Raw genomic sequence first — 20,681 nt, forward strand, 5'->3', positions numbered from 1 at the left:
ATCGAGCCCCGCGTCGGGCTCCCTGCTCCGCGGGGAGCCTGCTTCTCCCTCTCCTACTCCCCCTGCTTGTGTTCCCTCTCTCGCTGTGTCTCTCGCGGTCAAATAAACAAATAAAATCTTAAAAAAAAATTAAAATTAAAAAATTAAATTAACCAAGGCAGTCACTGGAAGGTAGGGAGGTGTGGGCCTGACAGAAAACAAGGCGCTCCAAAGCACAACCATGAACATCTAGTATTCAGGACCCAGATGGCGGCAAGAGCAGCAGATAGCGGTTAAGAGAAGTCCTAGAAGGGGATAGGATCACCCACAGGAGTGAAAAAAAGAAGGTTAAGAACGGTCTTGGGGAAAAATTGTTTAAAAACAGATGGAGAAACAGGAGTGGGGAAGGCCCGGAGAAGGCAAGAGGAAGACCAGAAGAAAACGGTGCTTCCAGGGGCGCCTGGGGGGCTCAGTCGGTTAAGCGGCTGCCTTCAGCCTGGGTCATGATCCCAGGGTCCTGGGATCGAGTCCCACATCGGGTTCCTTGCTCAGCAGTGAGCCTGCTTCTCCCTCTCTCTCCCTCTGCTTGTGCTCTCTCTGTCAAATAAAAAAAAAAAAAAAAAAACTTTAAAAAAAAAGAAAAGAAAATGGTGCTTCCAAAACCAAAGAACAGAGGTGCAAGGAAGAGTGATCACATCAACAAAAAATTAAAGCTGAAAAAAATGTGTCCAGTGGCTTCATTAGCTAAGCCATTGGCAACCTGGATACCATCAGTTCTGATGGAGCAGAAGCAGTGCCCTGCATTACAAAAGCAATAGCAACTAGTGATGATTTTTTTTTTAAGAGGTATGACAGTGAAGGGAACAAGGGCGATTTCCCAATTTCCCAATTTCCCCCTAATGCTCCATCAACCACCAAGTCCTCGGGTTTTTGTGTAAATGTCTCTTGCATCTGTTTGTTTCCTTCCTCACGGTTCAAGTCTGTTTCAGAAATTTCACCTCGGAGGCTGCCCTGTGCGGGATGCTGGGATGTGTGGCGTTTGGATAGGCAGAGAATGTAGGGGACAGTAATGTACATGAGAAAAAGGACCAAAGGCACAACGGTGGAGAGTGCAGGGTCTTTGGCATTACTCTGTGCAGACACACCAGTCTTGCTGGTTTGTTTTGGGGCACACTAAGGAAAGACTTTCAAGGTGGGTTGAGGCCACACTGCAGAGGACCCTGGATGCCAGGTTATGGAGTATGGACTGAATGCAGTGGGCACTGTGAACCAACATGAGTAAACGAGTATTTTAGGAAGGTTAGTACAGGCACTTGGCCTTTTAGAAAGACTAACAACAGGGAGCCTATGGTAAGCATCTATCCCCTCTCATTTAAAACTTGACCCCTTTCTGGAGGACCTGGGTGGCTCAGTCAGATAAGCGTCCGACTCTCGATTTCAGCTCAGGTCATAATCTCAGGGTTGTGAGATCGAGCCCCATGCCGGGTTCCGCGCTGGGCATGGAGCCTGTTTAGCATTCTCTCCGTCTCCCTCTGCCCCTCCGCTGGCTCACTCACTCTCTCTAAATAAATATAACAATAGTATACTACTTAAAAAAGGCCAACTTGATTCTTTTCTTACTCTAAATTCTTTCAAGGCCAAACTTGTGACTTTCTAAGACTTCCTGGGCCAAAACCCAGTTCACAGGATCTCCTCTGGTAAACTTCTACATAGTTTACTGTCCACAGCCTCTCACAGGTAACTATTCCAACTCAACTCTTAAGTTTGTGGGTGAGTAGGGGTTAGGTTTTCTTTCAACTTAGTCTCAACACCTCATACTAACAGCTCAATAAATACCTGTCAAGTTAAAAATTAGTCTGAAAACATAGTTTTTACACATAAATGTGTAAAAGAAAATCTCCCCAAATATAAGCCATCTCAGAGTCCATGATGTGGATTATCTAAGCCTTTGTCAACCAATTAAATAATCCAAGTCCATTTTTTTAGAGGCCAGACATACACCAGATAATGGTGGGATGGCAGATTGAAACAAAAATGTTGATACTAATAGTTTAACCTCATTTTCCATCAGCAGGTGGCTGGCTTATCTACTGTACTCCACAGGCAAGGCACCCGCTTGGAGTTTATATGTTGGGTGGTAAATGTATCTTCCCTAAGGATGAAGGAGAGCTTGGGTAGGATGAGTGGAGGAGCCCGCTCTTTTCCTGGCACTTGAGATATGGGACATTCTTGGCTGAGTTCATTTATTTATTCACACATTTACGGAGCTTCTCCAAAGGCCAAGCAAGTTGGCAGGTGCTGGAATGACAAGATCCTCCAAGACTTAGTGCTAGGATAGTACTGTGCTGCAGGTCTGCTCCACACAGTCAAGAGAGGAAACGTTGGTTATAGGCTTTATTTACATGTAATAGAGCCTTGGGGTTAAAAAAAAAAAAAAAAAGTCGTTTTTCACCAGGACAATTCTAAGTGTAAAGTTAATCGTGTCCATCTGATCCGAGGCCGCGGCTGGAAGGACAAAGTTTAGACAAAGAAAGCCAGCTAGGTCAGCTCCTCACCCTTGCTCTTTCGGGGCTCCTGCTTGGAGGATGGGGACAGGGACTCCGGGGTTATCTGCTCAGGCAGCTTCTCCATGGGCTGGATCCAATCCCCAGTGCTGCTCCAAAGACAAGACCTCCTCTAAAATTTCTTCAGAGCGCGGCACAACGGACGGGCAGTCACTGCGGGAAAGGGAGGGGGAAGAGGGCAGATGTAGGGGAAACGGCAAGCGAAGATTTTCCAGGAGAGGCTCCCACTTCACTCTCCCGGGGCTGGGTAGGCCCGCGGCCCCAACCCCACGCCACCGGCGTCCCCTCGGCCCGAGCCCCACCCCCCGCGGCAGGGCGGACCCGCAGCCCCCAGTCCGGGACCCCGATACTCACTCGCGCAGCCGCTCCGCAGCGGCGGCGCCCTCGGTCCCCGGGCACGACTGGAAACTCGGGCTCCCCGGCGCGCACTTCCGGGTCCCGTCTAGGCAGCTCGGAGGTCTCCTCTCGATCGCGGGTTCTGCAGGGGCCGCTGGGGAGCTGCGCCCAGAACCGCGTTGGGATGGCGCCTTCTTTGGCGTTTGTCCTTACCCAAGGAGGCATTGAGGGAGGATGGGGCTAGATTTCTCTATTTGTCCTTCATCGCCCATGTGGACCTAAGATCTAAATTGGTTGTTTCCTTCTTTCTCACCCCCCACTGTCCCATATGCACCTCATTTGCCGCCTCCCTTGACCCCTGCCGTTTTACCACCCATCCCCACCTCCCTCCTTGCAAATCACAAGGCAGGGATGACCCTGCTGGGCCCGAATCCCTTCCCTACGCCCCCCTTCCCTACGCCCGCAGTCCAGCCTGTCCTCTCCCTAGGTCGCTTCAACCGGACTGGTGTTTTCCCTACATTACTCCATTACCTCCCAATTGTGCCTGAGTATGTAAGTAAGCAGGAGTAACATTGGTACCAATGGGCTAAAAGAGAAAGAAAAGCCTTAGAAATAGGGTCAAGATGTCAAACACTAAACTGTGCCTGGACGAGTTTGCCAGAGATAGCTTTGATATGTTGAAGCAGGAAAAATGTTAGGGAAATGAGTTGTTCATGATGGGCGGGTTTCCTGCTAAACTCAGAAACAGTTACCAGTTTTGGAGTAAACTGGCATTATCTCATTAATTTTCACAACAATCCCATGAAGTTCATACTTTTTCACAATTTTAGGTGCCAAAAACTGCAGACTCAGTAAGCAAGTAAAGGCAGCCTTTAGAACCCTGGCCAGTTCAAACCAGAGCCTGGAGTCAAACTGCGCCTGGGGGAGGACAAAGGTTAGACCAGGTGGAGATTGGTAATAGGATCAAGTGTGGGAAAGAAAAAGACAGATACTGTCATTACGCCCAAGTTGTAAATTTATAAACATGAATGGGATACAAATATGAGGTTAACTATTTCCTAAAAGTGAAGAGTGTGGGGGCACCCATGTGGCTCAGTCGTTAAGCGTCTGCCTTTGGCTCAGGTCATGATCCCGGGGTCCTGGGATCAAACCCAGCCACCCCCCCCCCCCCCCCCCCCCCCCCCCCCCCCCCCCCCCCCCCCCCCCCCCCCCCCCGGCATCGGGGGCTCCCTGCTGGGCGGGAAGCCTGCCTCTCTCTCCCCCAACCCCTCTGCTTCTGTTCCCTCTCTCGCTGTCTGTCAAATAAACAAAATCTTAAAAAAAAAAAAAAGTGAAGTGTGAATGGGATGCATCAGCAAAATGAAAAATTCCAGTATTTATTTTCTCATTGACTTGTACAGTACGCTGTTTGAAACTACCCTTCCAGTTTCAGAGTAAACACTGGTTCACTCATGTGCCCATATTTTGAAGGGAGTGTCAGATGTGATGCCAGTGGATACAAATGTTAGCAAGAAGAGACCGATGTCAAGGCTTGCTGACTCCAGTAAGGAGTGCCTACGGAGAGGCAGTTCCTACCACAGTCTAGGATTCCTGATGACCTCTCAATTCGTATTTAAGTTCTCCAAAACCAGAGTATCCCTCCCTGGACAATGCTAGTCCTGCACTGCTAAATGCTTGCTCCTTAATTCCCTCTTTTTTTGATTTTATGCTAAACACTTACATTCTCACTGGTTTTTATATTGGTGTTTATGTTCCTAACTTTTTGGCACTTAAGATATAACCAGTACCGGTGCGCCTGGGTGGCTCAGTCGTTAAGCGTCTGCCTTCGGCTCAGGTCATGATCCCAGGGTCCTGGGATTGAGCCCCGCATCGGGCTCCCTGCTCAGCGGGAAGCCTGCTTCTCCCTCTCCCACTCCCCCTGCTTGTGTTCCCTCTCTCGCTGTATCTCTCTCTGTATCTCTGTCAAATAAATAAATAAAATCTTTAAAAAAAAAGATATAGCCAGTACCTTTTACATTACCTCATTTAATTTTCATGCTATTATTAACCATCGTATAGACAAGGAAACTAGAGGCTAACATGCCCAAAGTCACACAGCCAGTAAATAGCGAAGTTCAAACACAGAAATGTCCAATTCCAGTCATTGCTGTGACAACTACTCTGTTTTAGTCTTCATCACTTAATAGATGGTCTGATTTATGTTAACTGTGCCCATGCGCTGGCACTGAACATCATTGCATCTGGCAACTGTACTACTGAATGAATGAAAAGATAGATGAGGTCACATTTTCAGAGGTGGGGATTCCATTGTGCTTTGCCATTATGACACCCGAGGGGCCTCCTTTCAACTTCATTCTTAAACTTCCTCAGTTGCCCACATACTACTTCCTAGGGTGATGCATTCCTCTAGAGAGATTACCTTGAAGATGCCAAACTCTTTCATCTGAAGGCCTTCTGATATGTTCTTTTGCCTGAAATACTCTCCCTGCTCCTCTTCCGGTGGTCCCCATCTCTCCAGTCTATGTCTATCCACGCTTTTGCTCAAGTCAAAAACCTACGAATCAAACTTGATTTTCCCATTACCCACCTTGCTCCATTGCTGTAATTTAGTCAGAAGTGATGGGAAATCTAATACATGTCCATCAATCAGCAAGTTCCAGTTAGCAGGGAAAAAGAGCACATTCTGGGCATTGAGAAGTGGAAATGTAAACCTAGTAATGGGAGCTGGGACAGCTAACAGGAGGTAAGAATTTGGGAGCTCTGACCTGTGGCATGTCATTGTCAAAATCATCTAAGCCTGTTTCAGGGAGCAGGATCTCTGACTAGCTCCCAAAAGATACTGGGATATTTTCTCTCTAGTATCCCAGACAGCTCTGGGAGCATTCAGATTAATTGCAAACTGGTAATAGCCAACCACTGAGGATATAACAGGGAATGAAGAGCTATTAAAGAAAACTTCTCTGGGTTCTGGGATGTGTCTAATATCAACATCATGATGATGGAAAGCCTGGGAGTCAGGCCTGACTTGAGTCATTAACTTGCTGAGTGACCCTAACAGATTCTTCAACCTCTCTACACCTCAGTTCCTCTGTAAAACGGAGCTAGTTCCCTTGCAGAGGTGTGAGGATTAAGTTTGAATATGAACATACATATGCATGTAGGTAGGTGGATAGAAGACAGACTAAATTCGGTGTACCTCAACTATTACATTTCTTCTCTTCCCTCCCTTTAATCTTCAAGATTAAAACACTAAAAACACAAACTCACATTATATTGGACTGATTAAATATTGCAAGTTTAAAGAGACAAGTTAATTGTCCTCCAGGATTATTTTGGTTTCTCATTTTTTAAAATGTGTTTTACTTATTTTAAAAAAACACACACACACATTCTGCCTAGTTCTACTGAAACCTCAAACTATTTATGTGCCAACAACATCCCAAATGAATAATCCTTAAAACCTTAAACATTCAGACTTTGTTCCCGAAGTCTGTGGAAGAGCAAGCTTTGTATCAGTGTGAAGGAGAGTGATCCACTCCTGTTGTGAAGCAGGTTTCTGGAAGAAACGGGAGTCGCAGCCAGGAAGGTGATTCCAAGATTTCCAAATGCTTCTGGCTGAGGCCTTTAGATATTTTTTGAAACAGATTCTGAGTATCAAACACACCTTTATTCAAGTGGAAGTACAAAAGCACATTCCTAAAACCAAATGCATACATGTGATTTTTACATATTCTGCTATTTAGGGATTAATCTGTTTCATAATCACCAGAAGTGACCATTGGTCTCTGTACATAAGGGCATACACATGGGGGAAAAAAAAAAAAACATGCATTTTTCATTTGCTTTTACATTTAAATCAATGCATTTAGATCTCTACTTTGCCCTGATAAGATCCTATGCTTGCTGATGACTAAAAGGCAAAATACGGTGGTAGAACTATCTTAGAGCTTAGCCATAAGAGGATTACAGAATAAGCAGTAAGTTGTTATATATTTGTTGAGAATCCCTAGTGAATATTATAACATCTGAACTATGAAGGCCTCACTTGCTGGAATGACAATAAGAATTTTAAGTAACACCTGTCTTATTCACAAAGTGTTACGAAACTTAAGATGGAAAAATATAATAAAATGCTTTGACAACATCTAAAGAATCATGAATTCTTGGCTAGGTGTTGACAGTGACCCCGAACTCTGGACATCCTGACATCTGTGATCACTTTTATCAATCAAAAAACCAAATTCTTTTATATGGCCTGTAGACTCGTAAAATACAGAAAATGCGATGATGAACAAACAATTATACACAAAGCCCCCACACTTCAAATACTGTCCTGGATTGACGGGAGAGGGGGGCAAAAATCCAAACAGATAAAGAAGCAATCGTAGCAGTTAAAATTTTACCAGGAAGACCTGCCACTCTCTTGAAATACTCTCTCCAGAGAGATTACAGAAGAACAGCTTTTGTTTTCTTTTTTGAAAAGCTGCATTCCCTTATGAAGTTCTGACTTTTCTGTGTATGTTCTTTATATTTTGCCCTATCAAAAGCAGACCTGAGCATTTTGCTGTCCTTCAACAGAAGTATATAAAATAATTCTAAACTTTGACATGCAGAACAGGCGCTGAATGAATGTAGCTAGACCATCAGGAGTCTTGTTGGCTCCCTGATGTCCTTATCTCTTTTGGAGGGCTGTGGATGCAGACAAGACAGCTATTGGGTGGGGTGTCATTTGAAAATGTTTAGCTGCCTGACGCAAACACAGTAGAGATGGAATCCTTCAAACTCATGGATGGACAGAATGTGGAAATCCAATTCTTTTTAAAGGTAGATGCTTCACTTTAGGAAAGAAGACACCAGAACACGAACATCAAGTAGGGACGGCAAACCTGCTGGTGAGAAGCTTAAAACTAGAAAACATCATTTGAAGATACTAAGAAAATGGAGAAATTAACAGGAATCCAAGTGTTGTGGCTGGAAAACAACAGGAAAGTAGAATGCTCAGAAAACAGCAGACCTAAGAGTCTGTTTTGGAGAGAACTTGGGCTGAGAACAGCAGAAAAATCTAAATGAGCTGCTTTCCAGAAGTTATGTTTTTACATGGGTGTGTTAACAATATCTTAGAGAAGCTATAACAGGAACCAAATTTCAGGAAAAATAAAAATGTTCATAGGCCATAAATGAGTTCCATAAATAAAGTTTATATACCTACCTACACCACCTATTAAATAAAAGAATGCCATGAGGAAACAGCATTGCATTCACCAAGTCACTCCTCAGACTATCTTCTTCTGCAATGAAAAAATCAGGGCTATATATTAACAATTTTATATAAAATTTTCTCTCCAGTATTTTGATGTTGAGTAAAGCCTGAAATGTGGAGGTACATTTTTTCCATTTGCATTATATCAGATTCTGGTCTGGTGTGGAGATTCTAATGATGAAAAAAGACTTGAACTCCCACTGAAAGATCTGTCACCTTTGCTACTCTTGAATGGCTTCTCCTGGCACAGATTCTTTGACGTTGAATAAGGGTAGAATATGACTGAATCCTCCCATGCACAGACATGCTTATTACATTCATAGGCTTTCTGGCATGGAATGAATTTGATGCTGAACAAGGTAGTTTCTTTGACTGAAGCAATTTCACATTTATTACAGTGATGGAATTTTATTCCAGTAAGATTCTCCAATGGTGACTAAGTATGAAAATAGCATAAGCATTTACCACATTCAATATATTCTTAGATTTTCTCATTGGTATGGGTTTGGCAGATATCGAAGTTTAACACTGACAAAACAGTTTGCCTACATTCATCACATTCAGAGGGTTTCTCTCTGGGGTGGATTCTCTGTTGCTGAATAAGGTTGAGCTATTGACTGAAGGCTTCACCACCTTCAGTACATATATAATTTCTCCCTGGGTGAACTCTCAGATTTGAATGAGGCCTGACTTTGACTAAATGTCTCCCCACGTTCGTCCACATTCATAAGGTTCTCTTTGGTATGAATTCTTTGATGTTGAACAAGGTGTGCTCTCTGACTGAGGTTCTTTTCCCATGCATCACAATCAAAGGCTTTTCTCTGGTGAGGACTTCTTGCTGAGAACAAGATCTGAGCTATGATTGAAACTTTCCTCATAATCATTACACTCATAAGAACTTCTCTTCCCATGAATTTTTGTGATGCTGAATAAGGCATGAAGTTTGACCAAAAGCTTTTCCACACTCATTACATTCATGTGGTTTCTCTCCTGTGTGAATTCTTTGATGCTGAATAAGATGGGAATTCAATCTGAAGTCTTTTCCACATTCATTACACGTATAGGGCTTTTCTCTGAGATGAATTCTTGATGTTTCATAAAGGTCAACCCACAATCATTGTATTCATAGGCTTTCTCTTCACAGTGGACTTTCTGATGTTCGGCAAGGTATGAGGTATGATGGAAGTCACTGCCACATACTGTACACTTACAGGGCATCTCTCTGTGAATCTTCTGATGTTGAGTAAGATGTACACTACGACGAAAACTCTTTCACAATTACTACATTTATAAGACTTTGCTCTAGTGTGAATCCTCTTATGTGGAGTTATGTCTGAGCTCTGACTACAGGATTTATCAGATGCTTCACAGGATTTATCAGATGCTTCACATTTATAGGGTTTTTCTCTAGTGTGTATTCTTTATGTCGACTAAGACTTGAACTCTGACTGAAAGATTTTTCACATTCTTACATTTGTAGGGTTTCTCTCTAGTATGAATTCTCTGATGTCTAGAAAGGGCAGAGCTCTGATGGAAGACTTTCTCACATGCATCACATTTATAGGATTTCTCTGTGGCAGGAATGCTGTCCACATTAATAAGGTGGGAGAGATCCATTAAGCTTTCCTTATATTCACTACTCTGAACATCCTGTATGAGATTTATTTGTTCTTGTTTACCACAGCTGAATCTGGTTCACAACCCTTGTCATACTTATCAGTATCATCAATATTCTGTATTCTAAGAACTCTCTGTTCTGTATCAAGGGTAGAGTCCAGATTGAAGCTTTTTCAGGTTCATTACATTCATTGTCACTGTGAAGGCTTTCTTGCTGATTGTTATCTGCCTAAATGCTCTCTCCAGAAGAGAAATTCCTTAGGATTTCCTGAAGCCTTTCTAATCTGTCCTCAGGTTTAGACACTTCTCTAGTCCAGGAACAGGGCAATATCCTTTTTGAGTCTTCCTACTCTCACTTTGTATGAATGTACTTCTTCCAGAATTTCCTGCTTAGGGAATCAACAGCTTGTTCTCTTCTCTGGTCTCTCCATCTGATTCAACATATAAATAGAAAATGCAAAAGTAATCTGTACCCTGTGCTTAGGGGGGAAAAAAAAAAACCTCAGAGAGGAGAAAACTAAAGAATCTACAATCTACTAATATGAGAGTTTATTTACTCTGAAGCACAGGCACAAAATCTCAACAGCAGATGCAAGACATGAATAGGAGCAGTGAGGTAATATACAAATGGTTCAGGGTGGTAGAAACAGAGGACATTTTGGCAAAGAAGATAACCAATTACGGTGTTTCAAAGCAGGTAATAGGGAAGTAGTTCAAAAGAATTATAGATAAGCAACTTGAACAGGGACCCAGTACAACTTGTGGATGGGGATAAAGTAAATGCAAAGAATTCATCAAAAACCGAAGGGAAAAGGAAGGGAGCTCGCCGTCTAGTATAGCAGACCGAGCTCTCTTCATTCTGACTGCCAAAGCAGCTACAATGTGGCTCAACAACTTGACTCTTACTTCCTAATTCCATCTGATTGATTCTACCTTACTCACCTGAGCAGTCATCTCTTAAGACTTCTCTATTCTTAGTTTCCAGATCAAAGACCTGTAGATCTTGTTCCCTGCTGGGAGATCCATCAGGCTTGGAAATTGGAAATCCTGCTCACAGAGAAGGGAAATGGGATGTGGCGATTTATCCCCAGACACTACACAAAGACACTTCTTCTTCTCTTAACTAACAGTTAATGGAGAGAGAAAGTAAATTCTTAGAAACATTAGGGTAGGGCTGGAGAGTGAGAAGGGCAAAGATCCTCTACAGAGAGCTCCTACCTGTGCTCCAGGAAGAGGTGTTGTTACGGGGCAAGTTGATGACTTTGGGAGAAGTATTCATTTAAACATTACTCAGACAAGGAATTGGTGCTTGAGTGTGTACCTGTCTTCACAGAAGTGATCATTTTCACTCTTCAGCTGTTGCCTATAGATCAATCTTTGTATTAGACCTGGTCTAGAAGTATAGACCAGGTCAAAAGGGAAGTCATCAAAATATAACTTCGCTGGACTGGAGGAAGGTGAATACTCAAGCACCTGTTGTGTGGTGAGCTAAACTGCAGCAACAGAATCAGTGAGGATTGATATTCCAAGAACCAATCTCAAGAAACGTCAATCTCAATTCGCTTCAGTGCATATGAGGAAACAAAAAATAACATAACACATTCTTACCCTTTAGGAGTTACACTCTTGTTTATTCAACAACATCTACCGGGGTCGCCTCCCATGTGGAAACTACGTAGAGACAGATATAAACAACTAACTATAATACGATACAGAGAGACAAGTGCAATGAAAGTGCACCTTCACATAAAAAATGGTCTTTCTTGGCTTACATAATGACTGCTACGATCTAATCTCTTTTAAAGCAAAAGCAAGAAGCAGTCTGATCCTGAGGGGGGCAGAACTATTATAGTATCAAAGGGGAAGTTTTTATACGTCTTCAGACCAGAAATCTTCTAGTAGCACACATCCATGAGCTAGCTCAAGCCCGTCAACTCCAAAAGCCTTTTTCCTCCCACTTACTGTCTACATAATTTATTATTTTTCCTCTTACGCTGACACGTCACTATATAATGGAGTTTATAGATTTTTATTTAACTGGCTTCAGGAATTATCATCCCTACTTCATTTATAAACTCTTACTAGCAGGGACCATGTATCTTATATCTTTTAATTTTTTTGACTTATTTACTTAAGAGCTACTTAACGAGTGCCAATTTTGTGTCCTAGCGTCAACATATAACAGATAACCAGTTTATAAGAGGGCATTGGGCCTGTAAAATACGACAAACCAACAGCCATCCTCTTAGGATTCCATGTGAGAGCCTATGAACAGGCAGATACAGAACAGATAAAAGAAAGGCATTTACTGTGCTTCTGAATTCCTGCTGGGCATTAATAGTCTATTCCCCCCTTTGGACGCTTATTTAGTTGAGGTCCTCCATGTCAAATGAAATAGTTTTCAAGTTAAAAAAAAAAAAAAGCATGGCATGAAGCAGCAAATATCCTCAGAATTCTGGTAACAGAATTTGTTAACTTTTAGCTCAGATATCAAAGTGTTTCTAAGTATTTGATAACTGAAGCAAATTTTGCTTATTTATTCTATATCTATACCCACATCACCTATACACAACAAAAAAGACTGTCTCCATGTGGAAAGAAGGGTTTGACTGTAGATTGTGTTTAAGTTAATGCAGTCAGGAATAAGAGAAAATGTTTAGTAGGCAGTTAGAGATAAAATACTACAGTTCTGGGGGCACCTGGTGGCTCAGTCGGTTAAGCGTCTGCCTTCGGCTCAGGTCATGACCCCGGGGTCCTGGGATCGAGTCCCACATCAGGCTCCTTGCTCAGTGGGGAGCCTGCTTCTTCTCCCTCTGCCCACCATTCCCCCTGCTTGTGCTCTCTTTCTTTGACAAATAAATAAATCTTAAAAAAAAAAAAAGACTAGTTTTGATGAACAACAGGGTTCAAAATATAGACTTAAAAGTTATCTGTATCATCAGTATCATTAAAATATTAAGCTAAGGTTTACTGCACATTTGGTAGGTGCAAAGTACCACACCAAGGACTTTACAAATTTCACTAATTGAATACTCATCATAATTCATCATAAGCGAAGTCTTTCAGAACCTGGCTTTCACATAATCTGCTAGTAAAAAATAATGACTGTGAATGAATCTGTCCCTTCCTCCAACATATGTACAGAAAGACAGACAGGAGATCAACACACCGACAATGGAGTAAAAGGTGAAAATAAATAAAAAAGAACAGAGAGGGGCGCCTGGGTGCTCATTTGGTTAAGCGTCTGTCTGCCTTCGGTTCAGGTCATGATCCTGGAGTCCTGAGATCGAGCCCCACCTCGGACTCCTTGCTCAGTGGGGAGTCTGCTTCTCCCGCTGCACCCGCCCCCCAACTCCACTCCTGTTCTCTCTCAAAAAAAAAAAAAGAACAGAGAAATAGTGATTATAGAGTAATACATGGAGAGCCAGGATCCAACATATTTGGAGTCATGGATATTCTAATTAAAAGCAAACTAAAAGATCACTTAGTGTCAAAGAAATGAAAGTCTCTTAAAATAAAAATCCAAACTCTTTTACAAAAGTATAAGCAATATTCAATCGGAGGAAATTCATTATAAAGAAATAATTTAAACATACTCCTGATATTTGTTTATATTAAAAAATCTGGTCTGGGGCACGTGGGTGGCTCAGTTGGTTTAGCATCCAACTCTTGATCTCAGCTCAGGTCTTGATCTCAGGTTGTGAGTTCAATCCCTGTGTGGAGCCCACTTAAAAAATTTAAAAAAAATTTTTTTTTTTTTAAATCTGATCTATAGCTCTTATCACATGCAGTCCTTTCCAAAAAAGCATTTAAGTAACTACCACGAGCCAGGTACTTACACACACAACATAATTTAATCTAATTTAATCCTTGGCATAAACCCAGAAAGGCAGACAATTATTTTTCATGTTTTATAGTTGAAGAAAATAGGTATCAGTTTAAATAATCTGCTCAATGTAGACAGTTGATAAGATGAACCCAAGTCTGATTCCACAGTTTATATTCTTTCTAGTCTAACATTCTAAGGGTCACAGGAAGCATTAAGGCAGGTTTTCTTGCCATTGGCCTGAATGCCTTTTTCCTAAATTTTAAAGTCAGAACTCTATGCTTTCAAAATATGCATTTGCAATTAATTTTTCCTATCCAAAATTATTTAATCTTTTATTGAAACCTTTTAATTTTTTTATTTTTCTTTTAAAGATTTTATTTATTTATTTGACAGAGACAGCGAGAGCAGGAACACAAGCAGGGGGAGTGGAAGAGGGAGAAGCAGGCTTCCCGCTGAGCAGGGAGCCCAATGCAGGGCTCGATCCCAGGACCCTGGGACCATGACCTGAGCCAAAGGCAGACGCTTAATGACTGAGCCACCCAGGCGCCCCAAAACCTTTTAATTTTTTTAAATTTAAACCTTGACAGTTCTCCAATTAGCTTTATTTTTAACTTAATCTGGTCTTTAGAAATAACATTTAAAATTCACCTCATTATTTGTTTTTTCGCCTACACCAGTTATGCTGAGATTTTAGCCACCTGGAAGCTTTATGCCCTTCTTCTTGGTCCTTAATAGACGAAAGAAATCTCTCCTTAGTAATATTGTTCTTATGTAGATACCTATTTTTTTTAATTTTATTTATTTATTTGAGAGAGACAGTGAGAGAGAGCAGAGCAGGAGGGAGGGGCAGAGAGACAAGCAGGCTTCCTGTTGAGCAGGGAGCATGACATAGGACTCGATCCTATGACCCTGGAATCATGACCTGAGCCAAAAGCAGCTGTTTAACCGACTGAGCCACCCAGGCGCCCCTAGATACCTATTTTTTTTTTTTTTAAGATTTATTTATTCATTTTGAGAGAGTGAGAATGAGAGAGAGAGAGAGCGCACATGAGAGGGGGGAGGGCCAGAGGGAGAAGCAGGTCCCTCGCTGAGCAGGGAGCCCAATGCGGGACTCGATCCCGGGACTCCAGGATCATGACCCGAGCCGAAGGCAGTCGCCTAACCAACTGAGCCGCCCAGGCGCCCCCTAGATACCTATTTTAATGGACTGTATTCCTACACAATTTTATTTCTTCTTGAATGCCTGTTCTTTCTGCTCCCCAACTGTACAACCTAATGCCCATCTGTCCAATTTTTCATGGCTTTTTCTAATTGTCATCAGAGTATAAAGCCGTTAAGAATATAAAAAAACCACATGTGAGGTCCCTGGGTGGCACAGTTGGTTGAGCATCTGACTCAGTTTTGTCTCAGAATGTGATCTCAGGGTCGTGAGATCAAGCCCCTTATCGGGCTCTGCGCTCAGCACGGAGGCCGCTTGGGACTGTCTCTCCCTCTGCTCCTCCCCACCACTCTCTCTCTCTAAAGAAATAGATGGATAAATCTTTAAAAAACAAAAACAAAAGCTAAAAACATCATATGTGGTTGGACTACTTGTCCTAAGGGGCAAAACAATGAAAAAGAACATGCGCTTCAGGTTCAGATCTGAGTCCTATGCCTAGTTCTGACCCTGAGTGGATCACTTAACTTTTGAGCCTCAGTTTCCTCAGGTATAAAATAGAATAACATTTGCTCACAGGGTTATGGCAAGTATTAAATGAGATATGTATAGTACCTGCTAACACATTGGCTCCTCAATAAATAGTAAATAGCCATGGCAGTAAGACATTCTATACAAAATCATTTTTGTCCTCATGACATCAACTTCAAAAAGCAAAGGGTATGTGCCAAACATTTCCTGATTTATCAACTTAACAACCAGAATTCTGATAGGCATGTTTCTAATGATGTCATCTAATAAGGCACCTGCCACACTGACCCTGTGGGAAATGCAATCCAGACCACTTTCCTGGTCTTAACCTCCGGCACTAAGTCACAAGTAACTTCCCTTTGGGTATGACCCTCAAGCCAGTAATTCACTCGCTGTCAACAGAACAGCAAGTTAATTTGGTAATGAAATTCTTTTTTAGAATTAGATTTGGTAATGAAAAATATGACTTTTTACTTACTTTTTTATTCTTTTATTCAGCCATTCATACTCTGTATGTTTACTACTATATAGTAAAAGCACTTACCCAAAGGAAGAAAGTTTTGATGTCTGTGACAACTGAGCTACTGCCGTGGGGAAAAGATGTGAACTTGACAGTGGGGCTGCTAAGTCCGTATTTTACAACACCAAACATTAAGCTAATTAAGTGTATAAACTTACATTTCAGGTGGAGTCTGCTGAGCCCACAAATACGAAAATGATTTCCTGAGAACTGTAAAAAATAATTAACTAAAAAGATGCTGCTGACTTGGTCACAAAAGCAAGGTGAACAGGAGAGTCTGTTGTGTGCGTCTGTAGCCAGTATGCGTGCGTGTGCATGCATGTCCTGTACTTGTGCAGAGGTGACACAGGAAATGGGATAAAATTCAGTCTAATAGCACGCTGTGCTACGAGGCTGACTAAAGTGCTAAGAAGTTTGTTTACTCCAAAAAGTAGACAGGTTAACTGTTGGAAATTATGTAATTATTAGATAAAATTAACAGTTTACAATTACATCACTTTACAGTTTACAAAGTTGTTAAATATACATTCAATTTGATACCCTGAAATAAAGAAATTAAACTCTTTTGCCCTCCCATTTCCCATCCATCAAGGACAGAGCTAAGGAACACTTGATTAGAAAAGGTCATTTAAATGCATCAAACTGTATAGCACCACAAAGAATAAAGGGGACAAAGTCAGGGCCCTGGAGGGGGCCATGGGGACTTAAAGGAGAAGACAAGAGTGTTAAACATGAGGAAAGCCTAGGGGTCACTGAAAAGTCAGACAACAGAAGGGGCTGGTCATATTCACTACAGAAAAGAGAGGTGCACAGCATATGTTCCACATTCTAAAATAACATGAAAAGATCATAACTGAGGAGCTGCAGTTGAACTTTGTGGTTTCTCAGAACACAAGTAGATGACCACCAACCGTGGCTTATGAATGAACTCAGAACTCAAGTTCAAAATTCATCTGGCTGCAATGGAGGACCTCCTTGGCCCTTCCGAAATTTAACAAAGGTCATCTGAGGAGCTGCAATTTTACATAGTGGTGGCATCCTGAGAGCATCAATCAAGTGTAATATCTTACAATCGTGGAAAAGGAGTTTCCGAGCGGGGGACGAGCAATATCGATGGGAAGCCGATACTTGGGCCATCTCTTGGAGATTCCTGCTGAAAGAACTGCAAGTGTTTCTCCAGAGAAAGCACTTGCCTGGGTATGACTCAGGGCCGGGCAGGAATTCACACTATGAATCCGGGTGGTAGGAAGGCGGAGAAGTATGCCTACAAAGATCAAAGAGCCAGGAATGGGAAACACACTAAAAACCTTCCCAGTGGGCAGGCTGCCTCCCCACAGGTAAAAAGCCTTCTTTAGTCCTGAGCATAATCAAGGAGACAAAGGAACACCCTGGATGCCACCAGCATAGGCAAAGCCAAAAAAAAAAAAGAGAGAGAGAGAGAGAGAAAAGAAAAAGTGTGATTAAATACATACATACAAAAGATTAAAAAAAAAAAAAAAAGCAGAAGCAGAGACTGGCAAAAAAAGAGGAAAAGGAGCAATGCTCACATCAAGGGGGCTGCCAACAGCCCCACTGATGCTGCTCTAGAGCACTACTGGGTGCCTAATCCAAACCATCCAAACAACAAAGGAGAGACTCGGTTTAAAGCTGAAACTTCTTCTGCTCCGGGTGAGGTTACTTAGGACTACCATCTGGATGACTCACTGAAATAGACTTGCAGTGAGTCATGTCTTTAAATGAAGTCTCTCAAACTCTGCCTCTTGGAGATGAATTTAGGAATGTTAAGAGGTGAGGGATCATTCAACAAGGATTTTAGCCTATCTTTAAAAAAAAGATTTCCTCTTCCAAGGAAAATGGAAAACTTTTAGATACGGGGGCACTGAATTACCAGGAAGGAACGTGTCTGGTTGTGGACTGGGAGGCTCTAAAGTCCCCCTCATAAAAAAAAGGAAAAGATAGAGAAGGTGAGAACTTAGGCAAAGCACAAGCAAGTTTCCCTTTTCTAACAGGAAACAGATGCCCCATGAAAGCAGCAATCGTTATTTAAAGATAAGGAGTAAAATGTCTCCTCTTGAACCCCCCCGCCCAAGAAAACCCACTCCCAGAGGAAATGATCTTGAAGATGGAGGATTCAGAGGTTCTAAGACCTGGAATCTGAACCAAACTCTACTTTCTCAGAGACCTCGCACCTCCTCAGAAACAAGGAAGTAAAGAAATCCTAACAGGTAAACTGAATAATAAGAAAGTCCTTACCAGTGAGACCACGTTCCCATAATTCTCTAACATCACTTCTCTGTAGAGATCCCTCTGAACAGGGGTCCAGGCATCCCCATTCCTCTCGAGTAAGGTGCACAGCCACATCCTCGAATGTCACAAACTCCTGAAATAACACAGCCTGGCTGCTCTGGGGAATGAGGCCACTATAGCATCGTAGCCAGAAAAAAAGGAGAAGACACAGAGAGGGTGTCGAGGGTGTCCCAATGTGTAGCAAAGCTGGGGAGGAGGGAAAACAGACTAGAAACTAGGGAATCAGTTCCATAACCTTTAACATCTAACAAACAACCCATCACAGCACCAGGGATAGAGAAGGAACAGTGGTTTACTGGTGGAGGTGGGGAAATGGGAAGGTGGTTTCTGTGAAGTCCAGGTCTCTGAAGAGGATCAATTCCCAAACTGGGGGTCTGCTATTGAAAAAAATTCGAGGCAGGGTTTACGGATGGGATGAGGGAAGGGCCACAGTCGATCAGTAGCAACAGTCCCTGAGGAAAAGCAGAGGGTTCCTCAGCTCACCTGGTACCTGGCTGTCAGGAGCGTAGCTGCCTGGTCTCCTGGGCTTCCCTCATGGGGAAGAGCAGGCACCTGGGGAACAGGTGGAGCTGAGGGAGGAGAGAGGAGCCAAGAGTGAGAGCAACCCTTCCCCAGGGCTCCCTGACAGAAGAGGGAGTCAGTGGGACCCTTCTTCACATCAACATTCTAGTAAAACCAATGAACGTTTATCAGGTACTGAGTGCATCTACTCTGCTCCTTCTCAGCATCAGCATGCCCTCCTTGCCCATGTTTAGACCCATGATTCAGGATTTTCTTATAAAATCTCGATTTGACTTTATTCCCATGACAGGACATTCCTCTAACAGGAGAGTAAGCACTATACCTGTTTTGCAGATGGGCAAAGCAAAGCATAAAGACTTGCAGTGACTTGTCCAGGGCAATGACTATTTAGTTGACTTCTGAAGCTTTCCCGGACACTGTTCTGTAAATTTCAGTAAGCCTTCATGTGAAAAGGCACTGTCTCTGCAACCACTGTGTAAGGCTCCCAAGAATAAGGAATGGTCATCTGTTTCCTCACAACCTTTTCCACACTCCCACAACACCCCACAGCACTCTACACACGACGGCACTCAACTGGTGTTGCTGACACATAAGTTATTTCAGGCACTGCCGTTGGCCACAGCAATTTAAAACAAGGTTCTTACAAAACAAAAAAAGTACAAGACATGTCAACCTATCTATACGATACATAAAGATGTTACTGTTGAGTCAACATGTGATATGTATACGCTCGTACAGGCGTTGTGCTCGACCAAGGAATTAAATGGTTGCTTTTTTGGCCAAAATTAGATTAGTCACAAACACTGCAGCTGCAACAGAATGGCAGGTGGCAAAGCTCGCAAAGTCATCAAGGAGGGAAGGAACTAAGTAAAGGGAACAGGGGGAGAGAAGGGCCCTAAATCTAAGAGGAAGTAAAAGCGAGGCAAGGATTTTGAGATGCAGCAAAAGCAGCGTATCTTAGAAATTGTTCTGGATGTGAAACCAGGATAAAGTGAAGGTTGTATGAACGAAAAAAAGCCAAAGCAGAGTGAATGACCACCACTCTGCCTATTAAGAAAAGATGGGCTGTCCTTAATAGAAGAGCCCAAGACCAGGACTGAACTGAGTCACATCTGACCCTCCCTTCCAGACCTCCCCTAGGGGCCATCTTCTTATTGAAGTTCCCGGCCTCTCTCATACCAGGCCCGGGAGCCCCACTGCATCCCCATTCTCTTGGATTTAAGTGCTCTCTAGGCCTTACCCCGTTGAGCTCCTGTTCCATGTCGGTGTCCCTGCACGAACGGAGGCTCTGGGGACAGACCCTCAGACAGGCTCTCCAAAGACTGAAACTGGACAACTGGTGATCCTGCTGCTTCCTGGGCGGATATTTCCTCCATCCCTGTTATGGAGGACAAGGACCATCACTGCCCAGTGAGATTGCGAGAATTTATTGCACTAAGTTAAGCCATCCCATTATTTTACATCCTCAGGACTTAGCAAAGTATCTTACACACTGCAGGTACTCAATAAAAACAGTTAGTAATAACCAACCACCTAAATAAAACAACAGAAAGAAAAATGGAAATTATTCAGTTTCAAATATTTAAGAACCAAATCATATGGTCCAAGTGTGCAACTTTAAACTCCACAAATTCAGAATTTGTGGTATTTCAAGAAAAACAAAAATCAAGAAAGCACAACTTAAAGATTTCTGAGGAAAGTTTAAAATATTTGAAATGTAGAGGGGCGCCTGGGTGGCTCAGGTCATGGTCCCAGGGTCCTGGATCAAGCCCCACATCGGGCTCCCTGGCTCCTCAGGAAGCCTGCTTCTCCCTCTCCCACTCCCCCTGCTTGTGTTCCCTCTCTCGCTGTTTCTCTGTCAAATAAATAAAATCTTTAAAAACAATTCTATTTTTATTTTTTTTTTTTAGAAATAACTTTATTTTTTTTAAAGATTTTATTTATTTATTTGAGAGAGAGAGAGAGCACATGAGAGGGGGGAGGGTCAGAGGGCGAAGTAGACTCCCTGCTGAGCAGGGAGCCGGTGCGGGACTCGATCCCAGGACTCCAGGATCATGACC

At 42.7% G+C, this 20,681-nt stretch overlaps 2 protein-coding genes and 1 pseudogene across 4 annotated transcripts in view; all 3 read right to left on the bottom strand.

The window, feature by feature from the left end:
• TMEM225B (transmembrane protein 225B) overlaps positions 1-3,260 on the bottom strand; it is a 31,778-nt gene extending 28,518 nt beyond the window's left edge. Inside the window, exons 1-2 of one of the 2 annotated variants that reach the window (XM_027610382.2) lie at positions 2,898-3,241; positions 2,535-2,696 (exon numbers count right to left, since the gene is read on the bottom strand). The gene's annotated coding sequence lies outside the window, so the exon portion shown is untranslated. Of the gene's footprint in view, positions 1-2,534; positions 2,697-2,897 lie in introns of both variants that reach the window. The other variant, XM_027610384.2, reaches the window with a different exon arrangement.
• Positions 3,261-4,890: 1,630 nt separating this feature from the next.
• LOC118355951 lies at positions 4,891-13,991 on the bottom strand (annotated as a pseudogene). The gene is made up of 3 exons (XR_004819343.1): positions 11,078-13,991; positions 10,699-10,803; positions 4,891-10,187 (listed from the first exon to the last, which is right to left on the bottom strand). The product of XR_004819343.1 is annotated as a zinc finger protein 655-like (transcript).
• LOC113932023 (zinc finger protein 3) lies at positions 10,699-19,997 on the bottom strand. Its single transcript, XM_035722055.1, is given in 10 exon segments — positions 10,699-10,803; positions 15,951-16,891; positions 16,893-17,056; position 17,180; positions 18,046-18,108; positions 18,110-18,172; positions 18,583-18,668; position 19,739; positions 19,862-19,891; positions 19,893-19,997. Coding segments are annotated over 9 exon segments (546 nt in total). The 3' UTR covers positions 10,699-10,803; positions 15,951-16,858.
• Positions 19,998-20,681: the final 684 nt, after the last annotated feature.

The sequence above is a fragment of the Zalophus californianus genome, chromosome 10 (assembly GCF_009762305.2).
Source record: "Zalophus californianus isolate mZalCal1 chromosome 10, mZalCal1.pri.v2, whole genome shotgun sequence".
NCBI lineage: Eukaryota > Metazoa > Chordata > Mammalia > Carnivora > Otariidae > Zalophus > Zalophus californianus.